The following is a 27,347-nucleotide window of genomic DNA, read 5'->3' on the forward strand; positions in this document are numbered from 1 at the left end:
CTTCAAGCCGAGGCACAGGGCAGCAGTGGCTGCACCATCCACTCAGCTGTTGTCAGATGGGCAGCACCAATGCAGGGTAACAGGTAGAAACAGATGTATAACAACCCAGACAAGGCAGATTTTGAAGGTGAAAGAATGGTGAGTCACATCTCTTCTTTCTAAGCCAAAAGAAAGGCTGTTGCAATCACCTTCCCTTCTGCTCCTTGCACCTTCTGAGTTCTTGTGCTTCTGCCCAAAAAACATTTCTGCTTCCAAATCCACCAGGAATAGGTGCAATGATCTCCATATTACAGGTGGGGAAACTGAGGCACGTGACAGCCATCACTCAGAAATGGGGAGCTGGCAAGTGATAAGACCGGACCTGGCTGCGGCGGTGAGCAGTGCCAAATCCAGCCCCCAGCTCCTTGGGAAGTGCCAGTGTTACTGGCTGGGGATGGGGGGGAACCTGGAAGGAAAACCAGACGCAGTTCCCATCACCTCCGCCCATGCTTTCATGTAGATGACGGCATGAATCCAGCCCTGCTGATTACACAGGAATTGTCACCAAAAAAAAGGCTCTTTCCCAAGACTTCAGGCTCTTCCTGCTTCCAAAGAAGTAGGAAATACAGCAAGGACAGCCGCACTTCAGTGCTAGTCACACTTCCCTTCCTATGCAAGGAAAATAAGATCATGGGAAAAGTTTAAAAAATTCAAAATAGGTTCGCTGATTTGAGATTTCTGGATAATTAACTGATTTTCTTGATAAAGGAAACGTGGCCAGATCTCATCCCTTGGTGCCACAGAGCTACGCAGCCCCTGTTACAAACGCAGAGCCAAGGTACTGCACAGAAAGGGTCAAATAACTTTGAAGACTGGATAACAAAAATAGGATGAAATCTGGAAGAATGACAGAAAGTCAGTACCTAAAGGGCTTTAATAAAGTCTTTGCTCATGACAAGTGCATCAGCGCGAAGGACCTCGCTGCACCGGTGGGTCCAGCGTGACCGTGAGCCGCTGACGCCATGCAGTTAAAGCAAGCGCACTCCTAAAACGTAGTAAATGAGATACTTTCAGCAGCAAAGCAGAAATCACTGGTGCTCTGTCTTGAGTCATCCTGGCTGCCCAGCATCAGTAAAAGCGAGCAGAAATGAAGGTGGAGAGGGGATGGGACTGCTAGAAGCATCGCATGCAGATGCGCCACAGGGGAGAGCTGCTTCGGGCAAAGATCACTGTTGCCAAGGGAACAAAAAAACCCCAATCCAAACCCAAACATGGTGATGGTATAAACAGGTCAATAAGAGCTAGAAATGAGAAGAAGATTTTAACAGCTAGTGATGGGAGATATAAAGGGACTGCTGTGAAATCAAGGGGGCAAAAAGCCAAACAGGTTTGAAAGTGGGGCATGGCTGCTCATAGGAAATACAATGCGACATGGGGAAGGAGACGGTCCCCAAGCCTACAGCTTCTCAGATATTCACTGCACAAACAAGGGAAACAGCAAACTTGGTGTTCTGGGACAACCTTGGAGCTGAGATGCCCCATTGGAGCTGGGCGGGTGGAGGAACAACCACAGACACAAGGTCCCTGCAGCCTCTTCTCACCCGCCTCCAGCAGGGAGACAGCTGTGAAGAAGATCAAGGCTTAACTTCATCTTAGGTTTAACTCCGTTAAGTCAGCGTGCAGAGTAGGTACCAGCTTGTTCTCAAACAGGGCAAGGGAATGCATCGCATGTAGTTACACTGAGCAGGGCAAGCAGAGGGCCAACATCCATCCTCTCACCCTACTAATCTGAAAACAGAGCTGAGTCCTTCCTGCACCTCACGTGTGCAAATTCTTGATGGTCCCCGATACCTCCCCTACCTCCATGGGGACCAATGAAGTCGCCCTGGGTTTACACCAGTGCTAAGGTGGGATTCAAAGCAGGCACCCGGTCCCACTGCCTGCCAGCAGGAAGGATGCTGTGGGTTAGCACCCACCATGCTCAGATCCAGCAGCACATGGTTGGGCTGGGAGGGCACAGCTCTGTCCCCAGCGAACACCCTCCTATGCACTCCGAGCCTCGTCAACTCCGACAAGCAATTTGCCCGTTTACCCCATGATCCGTATGCATGGGATGAGCCCACCGCGGACCCCACCAGCCTCATGCCGGTGCCAGAGCCTAGCTTGAAGCATTTCACGCCAAGCCAGCAATTCCGGCTATTGTGCATGCTGAGAGCCTGGAAAGGGAAACGCCATCCCGAGCCCGGGCCAGGCGCATCACCCCAGCCCCAGCCGAGCGCACGCCCAGCCGCTCCGGTGCTCCCGGGAGGGGAGGGGGACACGGGGGGAGTCCCACTGCACCGGCGGAGCAGGCTGGCAGCCCCCATGCCTGGGAAGGGAAGGGAAGCAAAACTCCCTGGTGTTGATTAAACGACGGGAGACGCTTGCAGGGGAAGGAAATGGAAAGAAGATCAGGAACCGCATCTGCCTGAACCTTGCACAGTTAAAACAAACTCAGCTTCATGCCCTTGTTCTTCTCATTAAGTTTCAGGTCAGACTTTCCTAAGAAACTGGGAGGTGCAGTTTAGGATCCAAACAGAAAAACGACTTAATTACTTTAATTATTTTTAAAATATTAATTACTACATTTTAATATTAAGACCAAAACAGGCACAAGACCCAGCATTGCGTAACAGCACAGATGTTTTAATAGAAACGAGAGGCTTCAGAAACCTTGCTCATCCTCTAATGAGTTTAACACACACATGGCACAGCACGTTTCCATTGCAAAGCCTTCCCATGCAGCTGAGGGTGCATCTGACTCCAGAAGAAACTGCAGTGCCTGGACCTCAAGGTAGGGAAGACTTCCCCCCCATTTCCACTGCCTGCATGCTATGGTAGTTGCAGGGGGGGAAAAAGGGGAGGCGAGGGTCAGCCAGAATGCTGAACCCCTCGGAAAGAGGCCATTTCCACTACTGCAAACTTCCCAGCAGTCCCTAATTAGTGAGAATTTGCAGGAGTAAACAAACTGGCAGTGCTACGCGCATGCACTCTGCTTCCAGATGTGCATGTCTCATTTTCACGTGGTGTCCGAGGCAGGGCTGGAAACTTCATCCCCACATAACAAGGGGAGGAGGGAGGCACAGCGTGGGCTCCCCATGCTGAGCCCACCCCTCCGGCAGCCCCACAGGTGCAAATCCCACTATATCCCACATCCCCACGCACACCCTGGCTGCCTTGGCCACCATCCTTCATCCCTCCGGTGCTCACCATCCCTCTCCCATCACACGGGGCCCACCGTACCCCCACAGGACCCTCCCCATCCCTGCTGCAGAGTGGGGCATGAGCCGGGAAAGCAGCTTTTACAGCCACTGCCTCTGCTGCTCTCTCAGCTGCCTGCTCTCGACCTTTTCAACCCAAAACTTTCCATTTGTAAATACACCAGCTCATGGCAGGAAACTTGCTTTTCTTATACTTCTCCTCTGCTTCCCAGAGAGCCGCTTCCAGCAGCTCACGCTCCCTGGGCCAGCCCCAGTCATTTCTCCCCACTCCTCCGAGATACTTCAGGCACACAACAAAATCTGCTGCAGCACAAGGACCCTAAAACTCCCCATAAAGGCTTGGGAAGTACCATGAGCTGCAAGTCAGACCTTGGGAGCAGCTGTACCTCCTGATCTCCCTGCTTACCATCAAAGGTTTTATTATTATTATTCCTTTTTGACATAAACCAGTTTGATAAGAACAATTCCCAGACGGAGCTGCAGCCCCACACCCACTCAGCTTCCTTTGGGCAGCACGGACACAGTGCGGGAGCTCACCGCACAGCGGGAGAAGGACACAAGGGCAGGCAGAAAGGAAAGAGAGGAAGAATGAACACAATTTTCCTTTCCTTTTAAAGGCTTTGGTAAATGCCAGTAAAACCACGAGCGGCGATGCCAAGGTGCAGCAGTCGGTGTCCGTGCAGCACCGAGCACCGCTGGCAGCTTCTCCTTGGCTCCAGCTCCACCACACAGGGATGGGAGGGTGCACAAGTGGACAGGCACCGCTGCCAAACTCCTGTCTCCATGTGGATGGGAATTTGGGTGCCCCTGGCATCACCCTGTGATGGTCTGGCCAGGGGACCATGCCCTCAGCTCCACCGCCTGCACCACCGCTGCCCGGGAGGTCTTGGCAGGTCCCACACAGGCACATACAGAATATTAGGCAAGATTGGTGCTGTTAACAAACTCCTGGGCTCAGGGAGTGCAAATGGGAAAGAGATGGGCCAGCCTGGACCTGAGGAGGGACCAGATAGATACCTTCAGCGAGGGCAGGGTCTGCCTTGGGTTTTACATCTCATTAAATTGCCCTCTCGAAAAGTTTACTACAACTCTGTCAGGCCTACACAAAAGACACAACCAAGGTAATCTCCCAGTAACCAGATCCCAGTATAATCACGCTGGCTCCAGGGTCCCAGCTAGCCCAGCTGTGCTGCGCAGCACTAAAGCAGCGACCCTGAGCTGCGTGTTCAAGGGATCTACCCCAAATACAGGAGGCAGCCCGGGCGCTCGGACCCCAGTCGCCTCTCCCACTGGAAAAACAGGGCAGGGCAAAGGGGACCACAAAGCCCCCTCTAACCAGGTCACCCGTCAGCTCCCAGCACACCAGCCTTTGCACACCCCACTGCCCCCCCCCCATCTCTCAGATACCCAGTGCTGCTAACACAGACTCAGCCACTTCTACAGATGCAGAAGTTGCACAGTTGGTATAAAAATCTGGATTAAAAAAAAAATAAAAATCCCTGATTCAACATGCAAGCTTTTACGGGAATTTCCTTTGACTCTCCCTTTCACATGCTCAGCCACTTCTGCCTGCCCCAGCTCTCGCCCGTGCACAGCCCCATGCCTGCAGGCCCCCCGCTGCAGGGCACTTGTTTCTGCTAAGATTAAATCACTACTGCAGGAGGGACTTGACGCTGTCACCACCACCCTCAGGCTCACCCTGTCTTCTAGAAGAGACTGTCAACACCAAGCCTCACCCAGGGCAGGACAACACTTGGGCTTCCCCCCATCCCCGCCTGCCCCAGCACAGCTTTCCAAGAGCCATCTCTCAGCACGAGCCACAGCCAGCACACGCGGCTGGGGGACGCTGGAGATTTCAGCCTCCAGAAACAAAAGAGGATTAAAAAAAAAGTCAGTTGGGAGATATGCTGCAAGCGGGCCAAAAGCAGGGGCTGTCCAACATTTGCCCTAAATGGGAAAGGGGCCCACAAGCGTGCCGGGGGCAGAGCACCAGCCACGGAGAGAGACGGCACCAAGCCAGGCGGAAGAGGAGGAGATTTCCAGCGAGCAGCACGAGGGGGAGAGAAACTCCCCACTGGCAATCCCCTGACAAGCACAGACAGTAAAACCCTGGAGATGGGCTGAGTTTGGGGGTCCTGGAATAGGGTAAAACTCAGAGACACTTCAGAAGCATCTGTGTTGCCATCAGCTGTGGGACACAGCCCTTCCCTGGGCGGTTGTACAAAGCATCTTGCTGCAGGCTGCCCAGCAATTAGCTTTGCTGCTTTTGGCTTTAAACGAGGACTGCAGAGTCCAAATGTCCTGAATGAGCAGAGCTGGGTCTGCTCCCTTGCAGTGACAGACAGAGCTGGGTTTTCCCCACCCGTGTGCAGCCCCATCCTCTGTTTGCACCCGTAACCCTGCGGCCAAGCCCAGCAGGGAAAGGAGAACTGGCCAAATTCCCCTTCCGCCAAGATGTGGCCGTTGCCATCGCACCAAGCCGTGCCAGAACAAGAAGTTCACATGGTGCTCATTTGCCATTATTGCTTCTGCCATCTCCAGACTGCAGGCAGGCTGTCTCTGCTCACCATCCCACCTTGCATGCTCTCTGGTGAGCTCAGCCTCGCCATGCTGACTTTTTGTTAATACTTCATCTTAATTTGCAGTTCTAGTGCCTATAATAACCACGCCAGGTCAGGGAGTGTTGGACTAGATGTTCCATCAACAGAATTAAACTGCCCTTGTTTAGGAGAAGTTAAAATAAGGTAGAAACAAAATCTGAAATGTTTTTCCTTATAAAGGAATGACAGGAGGAAAGCATTGCGTGCATTAAGCATCAGCCTTTCTCCTTCAGCAGGGACTGGCAGTGTCTATAAGTCAAGGGATATTGTTATTCCCAGGCAAGTAATCACAGGGCAGACCAACACAGCCGTGTTTATGTTAACGCAAGGGAATAAACTGCCAGACCTGAGCTCCGTCTTTGCATACCTTCCTTCTCCCCCCAGCCTCCAGAAAAATTCCCCTGCACCACAGTACCCCCAATTTGGTTGGTTTAACGATCAGACGACATTCCTGAGAGCCAAATAAAACTGCCCTGCTGCCTTGATCCAGTGCCCAGGTCCTTGGGGAGCACTCCCCTGCAGAAACACGAGCCTTGACATATCAGCAACACCCTCCCACAAGAAGAAGTATCCTTAATCACTCTGCAGATGCATGCCATTGCCACCAGCTCTAGCCCTCCGGCTGTGGGTTTGCACATCCCCTGCCAGGGGCATCTCATCTGCCGCTCCAGCTCCACTTCTGTAGGTGCTTTCCAAACAAGTCTTCTCCACAACGCTTGCTTGTAACTTGGGAGAGCGTTGTTTGCCAGCTGGAGGATGGAGAGCTATTTCATCCACTGTAGGGAAGTGCTAACAGCCCAGAGCAGCTCTGGGTGCTCACTCGGAGCCAAGAATGGTGACCCGATTCTTGGCTCCGAGGGCTGGGCTGTCCCTGTCATCGCCATCCCCTGCACAGCCCAGGCACCCAGCGAGGTTTGCAAGCATGATGGCAGAGGCATCTTCTTGTGCAGCTCTGGTGAGCCAGGCATCATGGAAGCAGCTAGAGACTGATTTGCACATAAGCAGTCAATTACTTGGAGAAAGAGGTGCCCACTTGGTTGCTTGCCAGTCTGCAGACAGATTTAAGACACACGGGAACTGAACCTCCGGTCCAGACATCACTGTGGCCAAACAGGCCACCTCCTTTACTGGCCTCTGGGAGAGTCCCTGGCAGCACAATAAAAGGAGTATTTAGTAAAGCTACAGACTTGCTTGAAAAAAACTTGAGGACGATGAGCCATTTTGCAGCCAAGCTTCATATAAACACGTTGATAATGATGTTAGCATCAGAGCTGGAGATGAATAGGGCTGCACGGCAACAGCAGGCCTCTCTGTCTGCCTCAAGAAAGCCCCTTTCTTGCAACGCACATGTTTAATCCATGATCTGTGTCTGCTGCCAGCCACATTCATACTAAAATCTGCTCACCTCATCTATCTTCTATATATCCACAGATTTAGGTGAGGCGGGAGCGCAGGCAGAATTGCAGTGCTTGCTTGCACATTCCACTCTGTTCTGTGCTGTCCTGCTCTTCGGTGAAACTTCCGTCCTGTCTTCGTTAAACACCTTCATCAGAGTTTAATACACAGATGGAGGCCAGCAGTGTCACGCAGCTACAGCACCCTCGCGTCAGACATGGCTAAAAGCTTCAGTGTTTTGCAGCTTTGATGAGGCCCATCTGAAACAAACTCTTGGACATGAAGATCCATTTCTCCACCCTACTCAGGGGACACATCTGCACTCCGCTGTCTCTCAGAGCAGAGAGGCTGGGGGACATCCTAGCACCGAAAGCCAATGTCACTTCTTGCTCGCAGAGACCCTCCTACACACCACGTCCCCGCTGCACCTCTCAGAGAGGGGCTGTCCCAGCTCTGCTCTGTGGACAAGGAACAGCCTCACCAACCACGCCAAGTTGCTCATCGGCTGTGATACGAACACACCAGCAACAGCATCAGATTGTCCTTGGTCTGTTGAGGATAACATTAGGTTTGAGACACTTGAATTTGCTTTTAGTCACATTGGTGCAGTCCCAAAATAAAGCCTGCAGGCTCTTCTCTAGATGATTGGTCTTGACTTGGCTGTCACTTCGATTTGCATTGCTCAGCAGCTTTGCTGATTGCTTGAGAAAATGCAGGTTTGCGTAGCTCCTGGTCTCTGAGCTCAGTCAACCATGTGTTGACCAGAGTCAGCTTCACAACTGCACAAGAACAGAGATACCACACACTCGCCCTGGCAGAGAAGGAGACAACGTCAGCAGAAGTCAAACTCCTGTAAGTACACTTGTGAAGACACTTCACTGAGTTCAAAGAAACAACCCTTCCTCCTCAGTTATTGCTACCACCCTACATCATTTACACATGCTGACCAGCTATGATCTGCCATGATTTTCATGGTCATTCCTGTGTAATAATAAACATTTTATTAGAACTATGGAGCAAGCACTCCACAGCACAATGAATATTCATGTTGCCTTTCACAGTAATGAGCTGGGATCCCTGCACAGTACAAGGTCTGCAAAGTCTTCCCCACCCGCTTGCAAGGCACAAAAGTGTGGGAGTTGAACAAGGATCAGTATTATCTACTAAACCACAGGATAAGCTTGCAGGAACTGGCAGGCTGGATTGCTTCCAGTCGCTAAAGAAGGCAAATAGTCCAGCCCAGTTCTCGCATGCCAGATATGCTGAGCATCTGAAGACTTGAGAATGCTAAGACAACCCATCCCCATCCTGAGAACCAGGCAGTCTCCCTCTGCACAGCCCTAGTGATGCATGTTACTCAGAGGCAGAGTGGTTCTACGAAACAATTCTGTTTATTTTCCTAAATTAGGCATTAAAAAAGCATTTTGAATGTGGCGTTTTCCTTCTACGTCTAGCAATCTTCTAGCTAATAGAGAGAAGGGCTGGCAAAACTCAAGGAAGGCTGACAAAGGAATAAAGTGAAATAAAAACCTCATCTTATAAGGAAACAGCAACTGGAACCAGTCACAGCACCTACACACTGAGGCACAGCCAGAGGTTTGCCTGGGAAGGTCCGGCCTGAGGTGGGAGGGACACAGCGGTCAGTTTGTTACATTATGCAGCAGAAGGATGGTTAGCAGGGGATGAACTGGGCATCTTCCAGGGAGAAAATTCCCAAGCCAGACACAGTTCTAGATGTCCCACACTGTCTAGGGCTTCCTGAAAAGTTTCCTATCCTAAAGACAAGGACCTCTTTGCATCTCATTACCACTCCTGATCTTTTACATGATGATAACTCTATCTTTCAGCCACATCCAAAGGGAGACTGGATGTCTATCTATCTTCTATCGCAAGGGCTCCTCCAGCCCACACCAGTCACCTAAGGATGAATTTCCAGCCCCAGCAGTTAGACCTGTTAGGCATTTACAGGATGTACTTGGTCTGCATTTCCCTTAGGTGTTTCTCCTGAGGGAGCTGTGCAGCTCTCCTGGAGCTGCAGCACTGGAAGGTCCCGTAGGAGCAGCCACAGCATCGCCCATCAAGCTTCCCAGAGTTCAATTTTGAGGACAACAGAATCTCCCAGCTTGGCAATGAAAGAGCCCTACAATGTGTTATCTGTGCTTTTGCTTCCTTTCCCCTCTGACCTTCACACCCAGAGCTGGGAGCTCCTTGCAGCCAAGCCTGCTAAGAGCGAGCACTTTCTCAGTTTGAGAGCCAAGAAGAGCCCTCCGTGGATTACAGTCTGTTGCTGCATTTGTTGTCAAAAAAGCAGAGCGCGTCAGAAATCACTAGAAGGGCAAGGGGCTGTTATTTATGACCTGGGTTTATTGCTACTTTCCTTCCCCCAAGCCCCTGGAAATCTCAAAGTGCCCTGGATTCAAGGCAAACCCATGAAACGCAGCTCCTCAAAGCCCATGCTCTGCTCCCCCACTTTCCCACTCCACCCAGCCCCCAGAAGCTCCCAGAGGTGTGGCATCCTCCTTTGCCTGCCAGCACGGAGATAAACCTCAACTCCTACGCCTTCCTAGAGAGAAAAACCTGATCATGGTGCTGCGGGTGTGCAGGTCCAGCTCATGCAGCATCCCGAACCAATGGACAGTTACAGCTGCAAGAGGGGATTAGGAAAGCACAAGGAGGTGAGAGAATTCAGGTGGAGCCACACAAGCAAGTCAAAACTCCTGAGGATGACCTTTGCTGTGCAGGTACCCCAGCCTGCTGGCTTGAGCCTCTTGCTGCGTTTGAATCAGCTCCGAACAACTTCAGCAGCAGCAGGCGGCACTGGGCTGACCCGAAGCCACAGCCCACACCCCGCAGCGGAATCCCAACAGCTTTGCTCTGCCCGATGTGGCTCCCATCCTTCCCCGACGTCACGGGGCTGCCGAAGCTTCTGGTGCAGCTCTACATCTTGCAAGGGATTGTCAGCAATTTGCAGATTGCATGTCCTGGCCCCATCTATAAAACAGGGATGTTTATATAACCCTAGGAAAATGCCAAGCACAGCAGGATTGCGAGGGAATACGCTTTCAGCTGCTGGAATTGGTGGAGCTCTGACAGCCCACGTCAGTCGAGAATCTGCCCTTAACTCTTAATATTCAAAGGGAAACTTCCTATTTAAGTGGAAAACAGTAAAGTCCTTGCAACACAAGATGTTCCTGTCCACAACAGATACAGCTCATGAGCAAGGTATCAAATCCAAACTGCCACTTCCAGCACTTCCTGAGAGAGACCAGCTCCCCACAGAGCAAATGCTGCATCTCTGCTGGAAAACACCAGGTTTGTTGGGTTTTTTCAAAGCAGTTTCTTTTCCAAACCAGGAAAAGGACTGAAAACCAGATTGGCTTTATTGTTTATGTCCATGCAATATGAATGAGACAGCTATAAAGGGCATATTTTTGATGGCTTATATGATGGATCTGACATATCTGCTTAAAAAAATCTTGTACTCGTTTGTGAGCAACAGTCGGCCTCAGAGAGCAGCTTTACAGATATTTACAGCTCTTGACATTAATTTGCTTTCCTAAAGACAAGGAGACTTAAACCATCCAAGAGGCAACGAAGAGGCAAGTCAGGGACCTGGGAGCCAAGATCTAAAGCACTCGGAGGGACACATGTGACAGTCACTGGTAGCTGAGGACCTCAGAACAAGCAGAGGTGGGAACAGCAGAGGTACACGGGCTTTGGATGGAGGTGATGCCTGCAAGCCTCATGCACCATCTTAGCCATCCTCACACATATTGCCACACTCTATACATCCCACAGACACTGCCGACCTTCATGGTTTAATGCAATTCCTATTTACTGTTTAAACAGAGAAGGAAGCATGAGAGACAGTTCAATTAACTCAAACGGCTTCTCCCAGATGGCCAGAGGCAAGTAGGGAACAGTGCTGCGTCTGCTGGTCCTTCCCAGCCACGTGGCTCCTCCTGCACGCAGGACTGTGCATCGGCTCCTGAAGAGATGCAGGTATCATTGTAGCTAGAAGCAGCAGCAACCTGAATTTCAACTCAAAACACAATGTGAACTTCTGCTAAAGTTCAGACAATTTCTGCCCCCTAAAGCTATCCTTAGTTTTACACCACCACGCCCTCCAGATTTTAAGCCAGCAGCAGTGAAATTTGATGGTAAAAGCTTACACTTCAGATACATTTGTATGTCAACAGCTAGCACTTTTTATTTCATGGGAAAATCTGTCAGTAGAATGTCCCGAGTGCAACCAAGGTGCCTTTGAACAGTACGTCCGACACAGAACCGGATTTCCCATGATTTATGCTGTGCAATGCTAACTGCTCTGCTCACTGCCCAGGGCGCAGAGGGGCTCCCACCAGAAACAGGGCACTGGCGGCCACCAAGACAACATGCAGCCTTGTACAAGAGAAAGGTTATCAAAGAAAAAGCAGTAAGTTGCTTCGTTTTGATGGCTACTTAGTGCTGTTATGATTAACTCTTTCAACGCAGAAAAAAGGGGGCCATGCTGTCTGCCCGTTGTTTAGGTTCACAGAGGGATCTGCATCACTCTGCGGGTAACAGGCAGCAAAACAAACCTCCTCTTGCTATGCACGGGGTCTGGCAGATAAGCAAAGCTTGGGCAAGGAGGCAAGCCTAAGCTTTACCAGAGATGGAGCGGGGCCTGGGTCTCTGCTGTCCTGCAAGAGGAAATGCCGTATGCAGCGAGAGGAGGGGGAGGAAGGCATCAAGCCAAGAAAGGGAGAGCTCAGACTGAGTCCCCACCCCTGCTGCTTGAAAGCCCTCCCGATACCCCTCCCTCTGCCTCTCAGGTCCTTTTATCCAAAATACTCATTCGTTTCTTCCCCCTGGTCTGCAGCACTCCTATCCGTGCAGCTGCCTCGCAGCCCTTCAGCCTCTACAACTAAATCACCTCTGCATCACCCACTGTTGCACATCCCCTTTCTCCACCCCTCAGGCCCTGCACTGCTGGCTGTCCCCTTCTTGCCTTTGTACATGGCAAGATTAAGTTTCCTCTCCAGCTGCAGATGAAGGGCCCCCTCTCTAAGCGGCCTCGAGACAGCGAGGGGGCTGTGGAACAGCAACAGAAGCAAGTAGAGGACACCAGAGGTGGGTCTGAACCTATTTGAGAATCGACTATGAGATAAAAGGCCAGTTTTAGCAACCCAGCTTCAGTACAGCCCTGGGTGCACTTGTGTATCTGAGCCAAGTGAAGGCCAATGCCATGACACACCTCTTGCCCTATCATTTTGGAGCAAGGCTAGGAGCAGGCCTCCAAACCACATACCTCAGCCAATGCCGAGGGCATTACTCAAGATCCAGCAACATTCCCCATGTTCTCACAGCACAACTAGTGAATAGCCTTGAGTACAGAGCCCAGCACTACCAGTAACACCAGTCTGCTGGAAAAAAAACTGGTGAGCAAAGGGGAGAGACCCCCTGAGCACAACCTGCACTTAAACAGGCCACTGCAGTGGGTGTCCCAAGGGGTGAAGAGGTAGAAGAGGAACGAGGAACAGCCTTTCTGGATGGAAACGCTGCCTACAGCACTTAGCTCTTAGTGCACAGGGGAGCAGGGAGGGAAGAGTTTCCTGGTTGGTGGCCAATACCGCTATTCCTCTTATGGAGGATATGCCTTCCCCAGGGTGTGTTTCAACTGAGAGGACGAGACACACAATTTGCATAGTTCACTTTCCCTCTTCACCTACCAGGAATTTTTCACATTTTCTGGAAAAAAAACACCCCAAAACAGAACCAACCAACTGCTCACCAACCACGGCAGTTTCCAACAGGGCCCCCTTCCCTGGAGAGCAGCTGTCAATACAGATGTCAGCCAGCCCTTTTTAGGCAGCTAAAGCTGGGTTTGACCAGTTCTCCACTTGAATAGAGTGAAGAGCACAAGAGAGGAAAGAAATGGTAAATATTTTAGGTGCTGAGGACCACCCCCTTCCTAGCCCAACAGTTCATCTGCTCTCAAGGTTGCCTGCTTTACCTCTATCCTAATAAATCAGTTAACACTTACTTAAACACAAGCCCTCCTGGTGAGCGTTTCTGGAGCGGCAGCTCCAGCCTTGTCGCTCTAAGTCCCATTGACCTCACGGAGCCCAGAGAAGCCACAGAGGAGAAGGAAAGCAAGAAAGCAAAACTGTTAAATGCTTCAGGGTTGGGGAAGGGGAATCAGGGGACAAATTGGGGGAAATGGCAGGCCCATACCAGGAGAAGATCATCATCTCCTAGGGGAGAGGGAGCAATGTTTAAAGACTTCAGCTAAATGTCACCAGCAGAAGACAGCAGGGAAGGACAAACAGGTTTATGTGCCCTTCCATCTCCCCAGTGAACAGAGGAGAGTCAGATGGCTCTTGCTGATGAGCGGAGCAGAGAAGAGACACGTAAGCTGGTGTTCGGTGGTGCTCTAGCTGTGAACATAGCACCGGCAGGTGATTTTGCACTGCTCAGCACCAGAGTTCCTCTGGAGGAAGCTCTGCCTGCACTTGACGTGCCTGTGGTGACCAAAGGATGGACATCACGGCCTGGGAATAAATCTCATATTCTTGCTCTTTGGCCCATGCTCCCCAGCAGAGTTGGATCCAGTGAGAATGATTCATGTCTCCAGCCGGATGTTCAGCTGCTCCCCAGCTCCACATTGCCTCCACCCCGTAGGGAGCCTCATCCCAGCCCTGCACAGGGGTGCCGGCATCTCAAAGGGGTCAAATTCCCAGCTTTATCACGACAAATCCCTCACAGCTGTCTAGCAGAGGATCCTGAAGCGCCTATGAAAAGCGGAAAGTATCTACCTCATTTTCCATATAGGAAGTTAGAGCACACGTGTTAAACGATTTACGCAAGGATACAGAGCAATTTAGCGGAAGAGCAGGAAAAGGACTCCAACAGCCCAGCTTCTAATTGCCACTAGATCATTCCCTCCCGGTGCAGCTTAAATCCTGACTCACTGGTAAATAAAAAACATGCCAAAAAGCAGATCTGTTTAGGAGAGGGGCACCCAGATGTGGGTTTTAGCAACGTAGTGAGAAGTATCTATCTATTTGCGCTAAATAAAATCCCTCCGTATATGCACATACGGGAATTTACTATCCTCTGCTGTAAGCCTCAGCAGTTATTCGCCTTTTTACAGCCGCACACAACGGCAGTCCCGGGCCTGTTTTCGGAGGTGAAATTCAAGCCGGCGGCCGCAGGGACCTCCCGGGGGACCCGCAAGCGCCGGGGCAGGGGACAAGCGATGCGACGGCGGGCAGAGGTTTGGGGCGGGGGGCCCGGCAGCCCCGCCGCCCACCCCCGCAGCTCCGCTCCGCCGCGGCAGCCGGCCGGGAAGCGGACACCGCCACCTAACGGCACCGGCCCGGCCCCGGCCGCCTCCAGCCCGCCCGCAGCTGGGCTCTGGCAGGGAAAGAGGCAGCACCCAGCGCATCCCCTGCCCCTCCCGACGCCGGCGGACAGCAACCCCGCAGCAGCCTTCGGCGTGCAGCAGCACGGCGCGCATCCCCGCACGGCCGCTTCCCGAGGCTGCGCGTCCCTGCCCTGTCCTCAGGACTGGAGGTCCCACGAGCTGCCGGCTTCAGGTCGTCCTTGCCTGGCCCGTGGGCACCCCTGGGGCTGGGGATCATAGAACGCTTTGGTTTGGAAGGGACCTTTAAAGGTCATCCAGTCCAACGCCCCTGCAAGAGCAGGGACATCTTCAAGTAGATCAGGTTGCTCAGAGCCCCATCCAACCTGGCCTTGAACGTTTCCAGGGATGGGGCCTCCACTACCTCTCTGGGCAACTTGCTCCAGTGCCTCACCACCCTCATTGTAAAAAATTTCTGTCTTAAATCCAGTCTAAATCTGCCCTTCCTTAGTTTAAAACCATTACTCCTTGTCCTGTCACAACAGGCCTTGCTAAAAAGTCTGTCCCCATCTTTCCTACAGGCTCCCTTCAGGTACTGCAAGGCTGCTATAAGGTCTCCCCGCAGCCTTCTCTTCTGCAGGCTGAACAACCCCAGCTCTCTCAGCCTACCTTCATAGGAGAGGTGCTCCAGCCCTCTGATCATCTCCATGGCCCTCCTCTGGACTCACTCCAACAGCTCCATGTCCTTTTTGTGTTGAGGGCTCCAGAGCTGGATGCAGTACTCCAGGTGAGGTCTCACCAGAGCAGAGTAGAGGGGCAGAATAACCTCCCTCGACCTGCTGGCCACACTTCTTATGACACAGCCCAGGATAAGGTTGGCCTTCCAGGCTGTGAGCGCACATTGTCAGCTTAGATCCAGCTTTTCATCCATCAGTAGCCCCAAGTCCTTTTCCACAGGGCTGCTCTCGATCACATCTTCCCCCAGCCTGTATTGAAACCGAGGATTGCCCCGACCTGGGTGTAGGACCCTGCACTTGGCCTTGTTGAACCTCATGAGGTTCACACAGGCCCACTTCTCCAGCTTGTCCAGGTCCCCCTGGATGACATCCCGTCCTTCTGGCATGTCAACTGCACCACTTAGCTTGGTGTCATCTGCAAACTTGCTGAGGGTGCACTTGATATCGCTGTCAATGTCATTGATGAAAATATTGAAGAGCACTGGTCCCAGTACAGACCCCTGAGGGACACCACTCATCACTGATCTCCATTTGGACATTGAGCCATTGACTGCTACCCTCTGGATAAGACCATCCAACCAATTCCTTATCCACTGAACAGTCCACCCATCAAATCCATATCTCTCCAATTTAGAGAGAAGAATGTTGTGGGGGACTGTGTCAAAGGCTTTCCAGAAGTCCAGATAGATGACATCCATTGCTTTTCCCTTATCCACTGATGTGGTAACTTCCTCATAGAAAGCCACTGGGTTGGTCAGGCAGGACTTGCCCTTGGTAAAGCCATGTTGGCTGTCTCGAATCACCTCCCTGTCCTCTAGCATAGGTTCTAGGAGGATCTGTTCCATGATCTTCCCAGGCACAGAGGTGAGGTTGCCAGGTTGGTAGTTCCCAGGGTCCTCCTTTCTACCCTTTTTAAAGATGGGCACAATGTTTCCCTTCTTCCAGTCACCAGGGACTTCACCTGACTGCCATGACTTTTCAAATATCATGGAGAGTGGCTTGGCAGCTACATCAACCAATTCCCTCAGGACTCTAGGATGTATCTCATCAGGTCCCATAGACTTATATATGTTCAGGTTCCTCGGGTGGTCACGAAGCTGATCTTCCCTTACAGTGGGAGGGGCTTTACCCCCCTGGTGCCCAACATGTTGTCCATTGACTCAGGAGGGGCGAGTCACTGGGAGTGAAAGCATCGTGAGTCAAAGAGATGCAAGACTGAAACCTCTGGGGATTATGATATCCACCCTTAGCCCACTAGAAACCAGTGACCAAGATTGCTGGGACAGCTGTTCTAACCTCACTTGAAATGCAGGATGACCCCCTCTAGGGTCTTGCAAAGTCACTCCAGGGACCTCAGTCATCCAGCCCCAGCAGGTACATACTTCTTAGAGGTATTCAGGTGGTTAGTGAAGCCAACCAAGATGCTTCTTATGCAGCAATCCCCTCCACATATGTGCTAAAAAAGCAGCAAGGTGTTTCTGGAGCACTCTTTAGAGTATAGGTTTGCAAAGGCTAGCTGAAGCAGTTAAAAAAGCCTCTTCTCTCTCCTTTACAGGTAGTGTAGTAAAGGAAATGGGTCTCTGGACTGGCAAGTGGGAGATCCTACACTGATCACTTGTGCAGCCCCAGGCAATTCACTCCATCTCTGGTCATGTCATCAGGACCTTGTCTCCAGGTACACTCACAGCAGTCATCACCCAAAAACTCTGATCAGAGCTGGGGTCCCTACAGCACTGTCACAGCAACATCAGTAACAGAGCAGTCCACACAAAACACTCCTGGGCAGGAAAAAGCACCACCATGATCTGGGACGAGCCTCCCAAGCCAGGATTCCCACCAGGCCAGGCACCAGGGTACCAGCAGTACGGTACTCTGTATTTCCAGCACTGCTTAGATGAGAAGATCTTGAAAGCTCTTTGCTTATAGACTGGGTAGAGCCAGGGACCAGCTGGTACAACAGCTCATGGACTGGTCAGCACCAGGTGCTTCTGAGGAAGGTGCAGAGATACAGAACCTCACACAGGACCAGGCTGTTCCCCAATCTCAAACAGGGACCTGCCCAAACCTCAAAGTCCAAGTGAACATCTCAGAGAAAGCAAAATGGAGGGAGCCCATCACTTGCTGTAGCTCACACAAGTCAGCGGCACAGGGACAAAATCCCAGACCCAGTCATCAAAAGTAGCCTTACCCCCACCACTGTGCGGCTCTGCCCAACACGGCTGCTCTCACCAGTCTGATGGTAAAGCAGAAATGGGCCCTGGGCTCAAAGCCTGGGTCCAAGTCCTGATCCAGGCTTCCCAACCTGCAGTTTCACACCACCCAACTCCCCAGGAGCTGCCATCCAGCTTCCTAGGTATCCCTCAAAGCAAGCATCCCTGCAAAGCATTCAGGATTTTAACTCTTTCCATTTGTCCCCCTAAACCACCCAGATGGACTCAAACACACATTGCCCTTGACAAAGGCTCTGGCTTCATCAGAGATGCTCAGCCACTGTGAGTCCCTTCATCACGTGTATGCTGGGCACACCTGGTGCTCCCTGCCACTGTGTAAGGGATCAGGCGCTCAGAAAACACCTGGCACCTACCAAGCACATGCCCCTGACCCCAAAACCCCCCATGTCAGGCTCCCTCCTCGTCAGCAAGGTCTTGCCTACATCACCAAAGCCCCTGCTCCAGCACCATGACTAAGAACTTGAAGCACATAGCCCTGGAAAGAAAAAGCATCTGAAACTAATAAAAAAAGCATGTCCTGCGCTCATCGGGAAAGAAAGGAGAGAGCATTACATGCAGGCAAGCAGCACCAGCTGGCAGAGGGTGGGCTGCCAGCAAGGGGGTGCCACAGGCATATAGAGATGCTGCCCCAGGTTGGGAAGCCACTGAGGCAGAGCCCAGCATGGGGGGAGTCAGGGAGAGAGTAATTTCTGAATATATGAACCAATACCTTCATTAGCAGCCACACCAGAGGGTGCCCACACTTCTGTGCCTTGACCCCACTTCTCCAAACCCAATGGGATTTTGAAGAATCAACATTTCAGACAACAAAAGAACCAAAATATGAGTATTCCTCTGCTCCAGTGTGCCAGAGCTCAAACTTGGTTGCCTTGATGATATGGTTTAATTTTCCGGATCAGCCAGCCAGGAGTGAAATGCAAACAAACATTTACTTCCACAGCCTCAAACTACAAGCTTCCTGCCAGCTCGTGGTCAAAGCTACAACCTGGAGATGTTGCAGAGCTAATGGCAGGCTCCCCCACAAATCCTGCATCCAAGCAATCACACTTAGCACTCCCCAAATCGGTTTCACTGGAAACCAGAATTTGCTCCAAGAACAACTGCTTTAGTTTAAAAGGTATCTAGTAATGATGTAATCACAAAATTAATACAGACCTGTTTAGGTAGCACCAACTTCACATGGACCAGACCAAGGGGGGGGGGGAAATCTTCATTTTGATACAAGACAGACATTTTTTACAGTGAGAACAATCAATCACTGGAACAACCTCCCCAGGGACGTGGCAGAGTGCCCATCGCTGGAGGTTTTCAAGATGTGATTGGACATGGTGCTAGATAATCTCATCTAGGCTCCCTTTCCCACAAAAGGCTAGAGCAGGTGATCTTTTGAGGTCCCTTCCAACCCAGGCTGTTCTATGATTCTATGAAAAAACACACTTTCAGGTTTATTGTGTGATTATTGCTTGTAAAACTAATTCATTTTATTCACCTGTAAAATCACACCCATTCTCCCCCAAGCCACAAAACAGAGCTGTTTATAAGACTCTAACAATACTCTTGGCATCAGCATCCCATCGCTCTTTTGAACATTACACTGAAGGGCTATTTCATTTCACCTGCCACTCAAACAGCAGCTCCATCCAGCAGCAAGGGCTCACTGTCTTCCTGTGCCAGGGATGCGGTACCCAGGTACTAGCACAGGACAAATAAATATAAGAGCAGCAGCCTGAAGTGCTAGAAGAGAGGCAGAAGGGGTGCTGTATCCCACTCAGAGACGACTATGGGGAAATTAATTCTCAGTGTTGGTGCTTAGGAAGTAAGCTGCCCTTGCAAACAGAAGCCATTGGGAAGAAGTAGTGGGCACAGCCCAAGAAACTCAGTGTAAAGGAGTCATTGTCCATAGACATTGGTTAAGCATGTACATAAAGGATGCCATCTCCATCAGCTGTTCAGAGTAGCCATCAAGCACTAGTAGTCCAGGTGGAACAGCTTCAGATCCCATGCACACACCCATTTTAGAGACTCACAACTCCCTTTGCTGCAGTGTCAGAACAGCTTTGAGTTTCCAGCTGCACTTCTGAGCTCCACCACACAGGCAGGCACTGCTGCGATTCCCCCTTCGCCTATGGAGAGCTTCAGTGCAGAGACCCAAACACCAGGTCCTTACCCAAAATCAAAGGGTAATGGAAGCACAAATGCCTTTTCCCAAGGACTTACAGAAAATCCGGGGCAGAGCAAGGAATTTCACTTAAGTTCTCAGGTATCAGACTGTCCTTGAAATGAGACTTGCTGGCCATCAGGACCTTCCCTACTGCCTGTAACGATGCCAGGGTCCAGCTGCAGAGCCCTGAGCCCAACTACAGTGCACGTAGCACAAGGCATCACTGCTCTCCAGCAAATTATTCTGTCCATTAGTTACAGCTACAAGTACCACGTGGAGAAGCCAACAGGATATAGATATTGTGCTTCTGAGATCATTAAGGCAACAGAAGACATGTGTTGACCCAGACATACTTCCCTAACTACGTACTTGCTCCTACTCAGCATTATGGTATGCTGGACCTTGGAAGTGCCCTGACTTGCATGAGAAACGTCCTCCCTCGCCCCAGCAGCATGGGAATCGTTCTGTTGGGAGGCTCCAAGTCATCCAACATGAAGCAGGAGGGCAGGCAGGAAAGGAGCTCTTGCCCCAGGGTTAGCCAAGTTCAACAGAGCAGTGTCAAGAAACGTTACCTGTGCTGCCAGGCGAGAGATGAGTTGTACCCCACAACAGGATTGTATTTAATGGAGATGAGCAGAAATTCCAGCAGATTTAAGAGCAGGCATCAGGAAATGGATAATGCTTCATACCTTCATATGCCTCAGACAACTGCGGGAATGCATCTGCTGGCCAGGCAGGAGCAGGCAGCCAAGAGCAGGCTGGGAGCAGCACAGAGCATGCTGCGAACACAACAGTCTGCAGAGGCAACTCCACAGCCTCATGAAATCCAAACCCTTCCCTGAGAGAGGGCCTGCATGGACCTACTATTAAATGAGCCGAAACCTGCAGTCACAACAGGTTACTACACCACATCTAGGATGAAGGTAAATGCTTGAACAAGAAACTTGGGTGAAAAAAGCTGCAGGTAGTTTTTACAGTGCATAGCACACAAACCCGTGGCCTCGGGGGGCAGGGCATCGCACACCACAACAAACTGCGGGGGTCAGCACCAGGTAGGGACACAAGCAGCAGGACACTGACAGCAGAATGGAGGGCTAAGGACAGACCAACAGCCACCAGCAAAGGCAGGACAGACAGGAAGGTGTCCTTGGGTGCCAGGCCTGGATGAATGGGATGAGTGGGATCCAACAGGAGGTAGAACCATCCAGACTGTAAATGCCCAGTCTGGCATCCCACATGTGTGACATGCTGCAAGCCAGAGGAAAAAGAAAAACTTTCAGTAAAAGAAGATGTATAGCTGTGAGAAGACCACTAAAAAGAAACATGTCAGGCTTTTACCTGCCATTTCCTAGGAATAACAGGGACACCAAGAAACCTGAGACAGAAAAGATAGCTAGAGTGATTGGAAGCAACTGCAACCCCAACCCCTCTGCCCTGCTACACGCATTTCAAAGATTAACTTCTATTTAAAAAAAATAAATGCAGAAACAAGCACATTCCCTCCCAACATTCATATAATCACACCTCCAGCATTCATATAAAGGGTCCCTACTTTCCTTTCCTACTGCTCAGTCCAGGCACATGGTACTTCCCAGGTGGCTCTGAGGACCACTGAAGATGCTCTTCCTTGATGCATTTAGTCTGAGAGCTGCTGCCTGCACAGCCTCCAAAAGCCACATGCTGCAAACAGGGGCCGTCTCCTCACTGCTCAAATCATTTAAGTACATAGTATGACGTATAAAACCATGTTAAACTCTGTATGAATATGCATACATAAACATATCCATAGCGGATATATATATAACTGAAAGATTAAGAATGATCACCAATGGGTTAATAAACAATTCATCCTTCCTGCTGGAGTTCAGCAGATTGCTCGCAAGCACCTACAGCACTGGCAGCTGCCTGCTGCTGGGCCCTGCCTAACACATGCCACTCATCTCAGACAGGTGTTACAGTTACCTACTCATCATTTGTTAACTCTTAAAATAAGTTTTCACAGTGCAATTTTAAAGGTAGTATTAATAATTTACCTGGGAGATCATTTACCTCCTTTCCCATCAGGGTTGCACCCATCCTGTGACGCCATCATCGCAGTAACCGAACCCCCACTGCCCAGGGTGCTGCAGGCCCTTCCTTTTCTTTTAAGAAGAGGTAAAGGGCCCCATAGCATTAACATAAGGCTTTGTGGAAAGATCTGGACTAGTCAAAAGAGCCATCTGCTAGGGAAAGACAGGAGAGCCATCTCCAGGCCGCTGCCACCAGAGCAATCAGGCAAGGCAGAGAGGAGCGGCAGATGTGAGGAACACAGCAGCCCCAGAGCACAGCTCTCCAGACCCAAACCATTGGAGAAGGATGCCTGGAAATAAATTAATTTAGAGCTAAGACATAGCTCTATTCATGCAGTATTAGCCTATGGAAATGTGTGAGAGATGGTTTAACCAGATTAATAGGGACTAGCAGATTATATGAGACTGTGTTTCTTATACCGGCACCCAAAGGCACCACCTGAGACTGGTACTTTGTTACAGAGACCGAGGAAGACCCTCGCTACCCCGGAGCAGGCAGTGAACCAGGCGCAGAGCTACAGCATCACCTCACGCCTTCGATGCCTTCCCCCAAAGCATGGGATGCTTGGCATTGCCAGATCCTGGACTGGGGACACCACTCTGTGCAGGAAAGCCTGAGCTCCCCCTGGACAGAGGAGACCCTGCGGGACATGCCAAGCTCAAGCAGCTGTGGGAAAGCAGCCCTCAAAGAGGCCAGGCCCAATTCCCACCCGCCCTGGGGTGCCCTCACCCCATCCGGCAGCCACACACTCAGCTCAGGAGTCAGCTCTTCCCACCCACAGCAGAGCATTAATTAAAAGCACGTTTAGGACCAGAACAGTGACTGGGACACGGCCCCCAGCGCTGCACAGATCTGCTTTCATCTGAGTCATCTTTCAGTTAGTCACTGAAGCCAGAGCCCTGGCTGACCCACTGCCCGCACCGGGAGTACTGCCTGCACGGCCACAGTGGGGGGGAGCCCGGGGCAGGCTGAGCTCTGCTCCCTGCTCCTCGCTCCTCTCCTCCACCAGCGCAGAGGTGCCAGAGCCTGCGGCCCCACGAGACCCCCGGGCACACTGGCTGGCACAGCCCGTTCACGATCCGGCAGCAGCAGGACTGCTGCGAGCCAAGCGGCTTGCCCTGTGAAGCCATGCTGCACCATGGACCTGGGAGCTGACAGCGTGACCTTGTGATATTGTCACTTTTGTCCCCCAGATCTCCTTGAGCACGGTTTTCCTCTGCCCCCACATATGGGTCTTTGCATACCCTCTGTTGCTGCCCCACTGAGCAGCTTTCCCTGCCTGCACTGACACCTCTAAGCCAGGCTCTGGGGAGAAGACCCAAGACTAGCCCTTCTGCCCATCTATTCCCCCATCCCATATTTCATGCCAGAGCCACATATCAGAAACACTACCAAAATGGCAGGCACGGCTCTGAGGTCCTGCACAGCACACAACCCACTCATGCTTGAGCAAGAGCAGAGTGGGTTGTGTTCAGCATCCCACACCAAGAGCCCGGGCACAACCACCTTAGGTGAAGGCACACACCATGCTTACTTACGCCATCTGTGTGCCCTGCCTGCTTCCCTGCCTGCAGCTCGGCCGCATCTGAACCACCCACAGGAAAGCCAGTTCCAGCAGAGGTCAGTGAAACACATACGCACTCGGACATCAGCGTTTTGCAAATGTGCTCCCAGGAGTTACCAAGAGCTCTTGCATCTCTGCACAAAGACACTTGCCCAGGGTCTTCCTGCATGTGGGGTCCCTGGGTGCTGCATGCCCCAGGAGCGGGTGACAGCCAGCCCGGGCAGGAGGGCTCTGCGCTCCTCGCAGCAGCTGAGCACGATGTGCAGCTCAAGGCTGAGAGAAACCCACCTAGGATGCTTTTCTGGAACAAAGACCCCCAGATCACATCACTAGGGAGTCCCCTTTCTCACCAGCGACCCTTTGCAAAGCCCCCCACCGCCTCTGCGTGGAGGGAAGGGACCCAGCGCTGCACCGAGGATGTAACAGGAGATGTGAAAGGCCAAACCACAGTGGGACCAAACCGCCCCTGCCTAGCAGAGGCCTGCACACAGCAGCAGAGGCTATCCAGCCCAAAGCCCTGTGCTGCTGAAACACCCATCAGGCTCTGAGTTATGAGCAGCTCTCAGGAATGCTTTGAAGTGGCTCAAACCAGAGGAGAAAGCAAGAGAGAGGGACGAGAAGGTGCCAGCTGCGCTCTCCAGAGGCGGTGGGGAGTGGAGGATGCTCCTGCAGGTAAGTCCTTGTCCAGGGGCACCGGGTGCGCTCAGCACAGCCCCGGACAGGGCACTGCGGGTCCGGTACAGGCCAGCCATGGGAGCAGCTTTCTCTGGCCACAGTTTCGCTCCACCCTGACTTGAGCGTTTCCTCTCATCCCTGTGGTTTCCCTCCCAGTGCCAATGCCCAGCAGCCGGCTAGGAACGCCCAGGAGAAGATGCCTCATGCCTCCCCGGGGCTGCCGTGCCGGAGGAGGGCGAGCTGTGCCATGCCACGGGGGGCGGGAGGAGGGAGACCAGACCCACCGTTGGGCTGCAGGCACACTGGGTCTGCCATTTTGGCAGAGACACCCCCTCCCTCGCTCTCCCTCTTTGATCCTGGGCTGTCTTGCTCATACATGCAGAGAGCGAGTCTCATGGGTGACGCCATGCCGCCTGCTCCCTCTCCCTGCAAACGGTTACAGTTGCGGCCACCCCAGAAACAGCTTGCTGCAGCATCGCTCCCCGACAGCTCAACGTACCCAGGAGCAGCTTTTGGAACCACTCAGACATGCACCATTAGGCAGGATTTGCAGGGAAGCTGGGGAATTAAATGGAGTTATTCATTCCTCCGCTTACCACCCTCCATCCTCCCCCCACCCGAACACCCCCACGCATGGCCAGCAAGGTGAAGACCACACCAGCAGGTCGCCGGCCACCAGCTCTGGCATTGCACAAGGAGCGGCCGCAGGACACGCAGGCAGCTCCTGCCCGGCCAGGCAGGCAGGATGGGAGGGCAAAAGCTGGGGGAAGATACTTTGGCAAGCAGAGAAGCTCAACCACAACACACACACAAACTCAGGAGCCAACCTTCAGAGCAGAAACGCGTCTCCATGCCAAGAGCTCGGCTATTTTCCTCCCTCTCCCCGGCTCGCAGCTCTGAGCTAACAGGCTCAGCATTCATCCCCCCGCGCCGTGCGGCACATGGGAGCGGGGGGGAGGGGGGGGGAGAGACTCAAATGAAATCCAGACCTAGAAAGCAGTTTCTTTTCCCCCCCTTGCTTCCCCCCCTCACCCTCCCCCAGCTTCTGCTGGAACCACCTTCTGTCTAGAGGGCTCAGGAGGATGGAAAAGAAAAAAAAAAAATGCAGAAAGGAAGTGTTGCAAAAAAAGAAATAAATAAAGGAATCGGCTGAAATCCACCCAGAGCATGGCTGTTTCTCTTCTTAAAGTGCAGAAGCTGCTGGAAAGGTAGGAGGGCAGAGGCAGAATATAACACATTAAAAGATCAATAGCCTACCTGAAATCCGGTCCCTCTCCATTACTACAGGATATATTTAGCATCCGCGTGTCACGGCCGTCCCTTTTTTCGGTGGTGTCCCCTTCTTTCCCCCACTCTCCCTCCCTCCTTGCCTTCTCCTCCTCCTCTTCCAAAAAAAGCTCTTTGTCTGGTCTAATTTCTTCAATCTGTTGCAATCATGAATGCATCCAAATTACCACATTTCCATGTGCTGATCATATGTTTGTGCTCCAAACTGAAGTAGCTTTGTCTCTTTGAAATGAAAAGGAAGAGTAAGAGAGGAAGAGAAAGGAGGAAGAAAAAAGAAAAAGGGGGTGCATGACCCGAAAAATCCCGTAACTCCCTGAAATACTCCACCAGGCGCAGGAAAATTGGAAATCCCGAGTCCTCTGTAAAACAGTCTTAAAGCTACAGCATGCGAGTGTCCAGGGGAACGCTCCAGCCTCCACAGCTCCCTCTTAATATCCACCAGGAGATGCTTAAGGAACTTGGCTCCTCGCAATAACAGAGCAAACAACTCATCCAGCTTCTCAAATCTCTCCCTGCTTCCCCAGTCTTATTTTCCTGCTATTTCCTCTATCCCCTCCTCCTTCCTTGGCTCCAGCATTTTAAAAGCGCACAGATCCTGCGCGTTCCCTCACCCTGCCAGGTCTGAAGTTTCGATTCATGCATAAACTATTCGGCTGATGAAGGCTGACTTCATTCCCAGCACAGCATCATGGGCTGCTGCTGCTGCTGCTACCAGGCAGCACCCGAGCACCACGCATGTTCACTCGCCCTGTGCAACCTGCTGGAGAGCTTTGCCGCCGGCCCTGGCACCAAGCTTTGCCTTCCTCCCGTCTGTAAAACGGCGATAAGGGGAGGATTTCTGCAGCCAGCCTGAAAGCAATAGTGAAAGTCTCTGTCCCAGGCAGAGTCCTTAGTCTTCTCCTCAGTCCCACCGTGGAGAGGAGGTGGGATTTGAGAGCAGTTTTCCTACCCCGTGATGCCTGGGCAGGGCACGAGGGTGCAGAGGGAGCGGAGCAGCCCTGTGGAGCCTGTGGCCAGATCCTCCTCTCCCCAGCTGGGACGGAGAGATGCACGGCTGCAGCGATGGGCTGGCCCGCTCGGAAACTTCCACTTGGCTGGCGGCCAGGGCAGGCAGCGGGGACACCGGGTTAGCACCTCCGCCAAGACAGTGCCCACACTGCCTGCTGCCCAAACAGCCCTGTGCAACCCTCCTGTGTCATCTGCTGCCGATTCCTATCGATAGTGCAGAGCCCAAGTCACCCAGCCAGATGCGAGGGCACAGCCTCCGACCCCAGAGCTGACAAACAAGCCATCCCTCCCACAGCCCGGAGGCAGGGATGGCAGATGCCGGCAGGGATGGCATAGCTGCTACGCAGGCCAGGTGTGCTGGCAGGACTCTCATGTGCTCAGCACAGTACACATGACACTTTTTGCCCCAAAATGCTCACAGTTCACACGGAAAAATCACAAGTGTGATAGCTGTGACAGAGCCTGGCACTTCCCCCCATAGCATGGGCAGAAGGACAAATTGTTTCCTGGATAGATAAACTTCCAAGGAAAGACTCCAGGTGCTTCTGGGACCTTTGGACAGCCTAGACCTACCTTGAGTTGCTTTTCAATATGAAAAATCCCAGCAAATGTGCGTGTTTCCCCATACAGCAGCTGACTGAGAGTCACTGTCACCAAACCAGAGGGAGGAACACAGCTAACGCCAAGCGGTGGGGTCAGACCAGCACCCCCACTGCACAAGAGATAGCTGAGAGCTGGTGGGAGGCAGCCCCAGGAGAGTCCATCCGTTAGGGAAGTTTCTCGCTAATCACCAGTAGGTTATTCTCTGGGCAGGGAGGCTTAGATGCCTTCCTAAATTCCTGTTCTTTCTCTATTTGCTATTAAAGCTTTGCATGTTCCTGCTGCCAGTGCCTAAAGGCATTAGAGAGGGGACAATAAGCAATGTTTTCCCAGGCACAGACCAAAACCATGTTTCCTGCCCGAGACCTCGAAGGTGCAGAACACAAAGCGAGGACCCAGGGGAGCTGCACAGCCCCATGCAGCACAAAATACAGC

At 52.0% G+C, this 27,347-nt stretch overlaps 1 protein-coding gene across 5 annotated transcripts in view; it reads right to left on the minus strand.

Annotated features, from left to right (window-relative positions):
• Positions 1 to 27,347, minus strand: part of SEPTIN9 (septin 9) — a 147,359-nt gene that overhangs the window by 81,599 nt on the left and 38,413 nt on the right. The window contains exon 1 of one of the 5 annotated variants that reach the window (XM_072880673.1): positions 25,275 to 25,917. The exons of 3 other annotated variants lie outside the window; for them this stretch is intronic. In XM_072880673.1, the coding sequence (XP_072736774.1) occupies positions 25,275 to 25,296 (22 nt within the window). In that variant the 5' untranslated portion in view covers positions 25,297 to 25,917. Of the gene's footprint in view, positions 1 to 24,844; positions 24,978 to 25,274; positions 25,918 to 27,347 lie in introns of those variants that run through there. One more of the 5 variants, XM_072880669.1, reaches the window with a different exon arrangement.

This window comes from Ciconia boyciana, chromosome 16 (assembly GCF_034638445.1).
Source record: "Ciconia boyciana chromosome 16, ASM3463844v1, whole genome shotgun sequence".
Taxonomy (NCBI): domain Eukaryota; kingdom Metazoa; phylum Chordata; class Aves; order Ciconiiformes; family Ciconiidae; genus Ciconia; species Ciconia boyciana.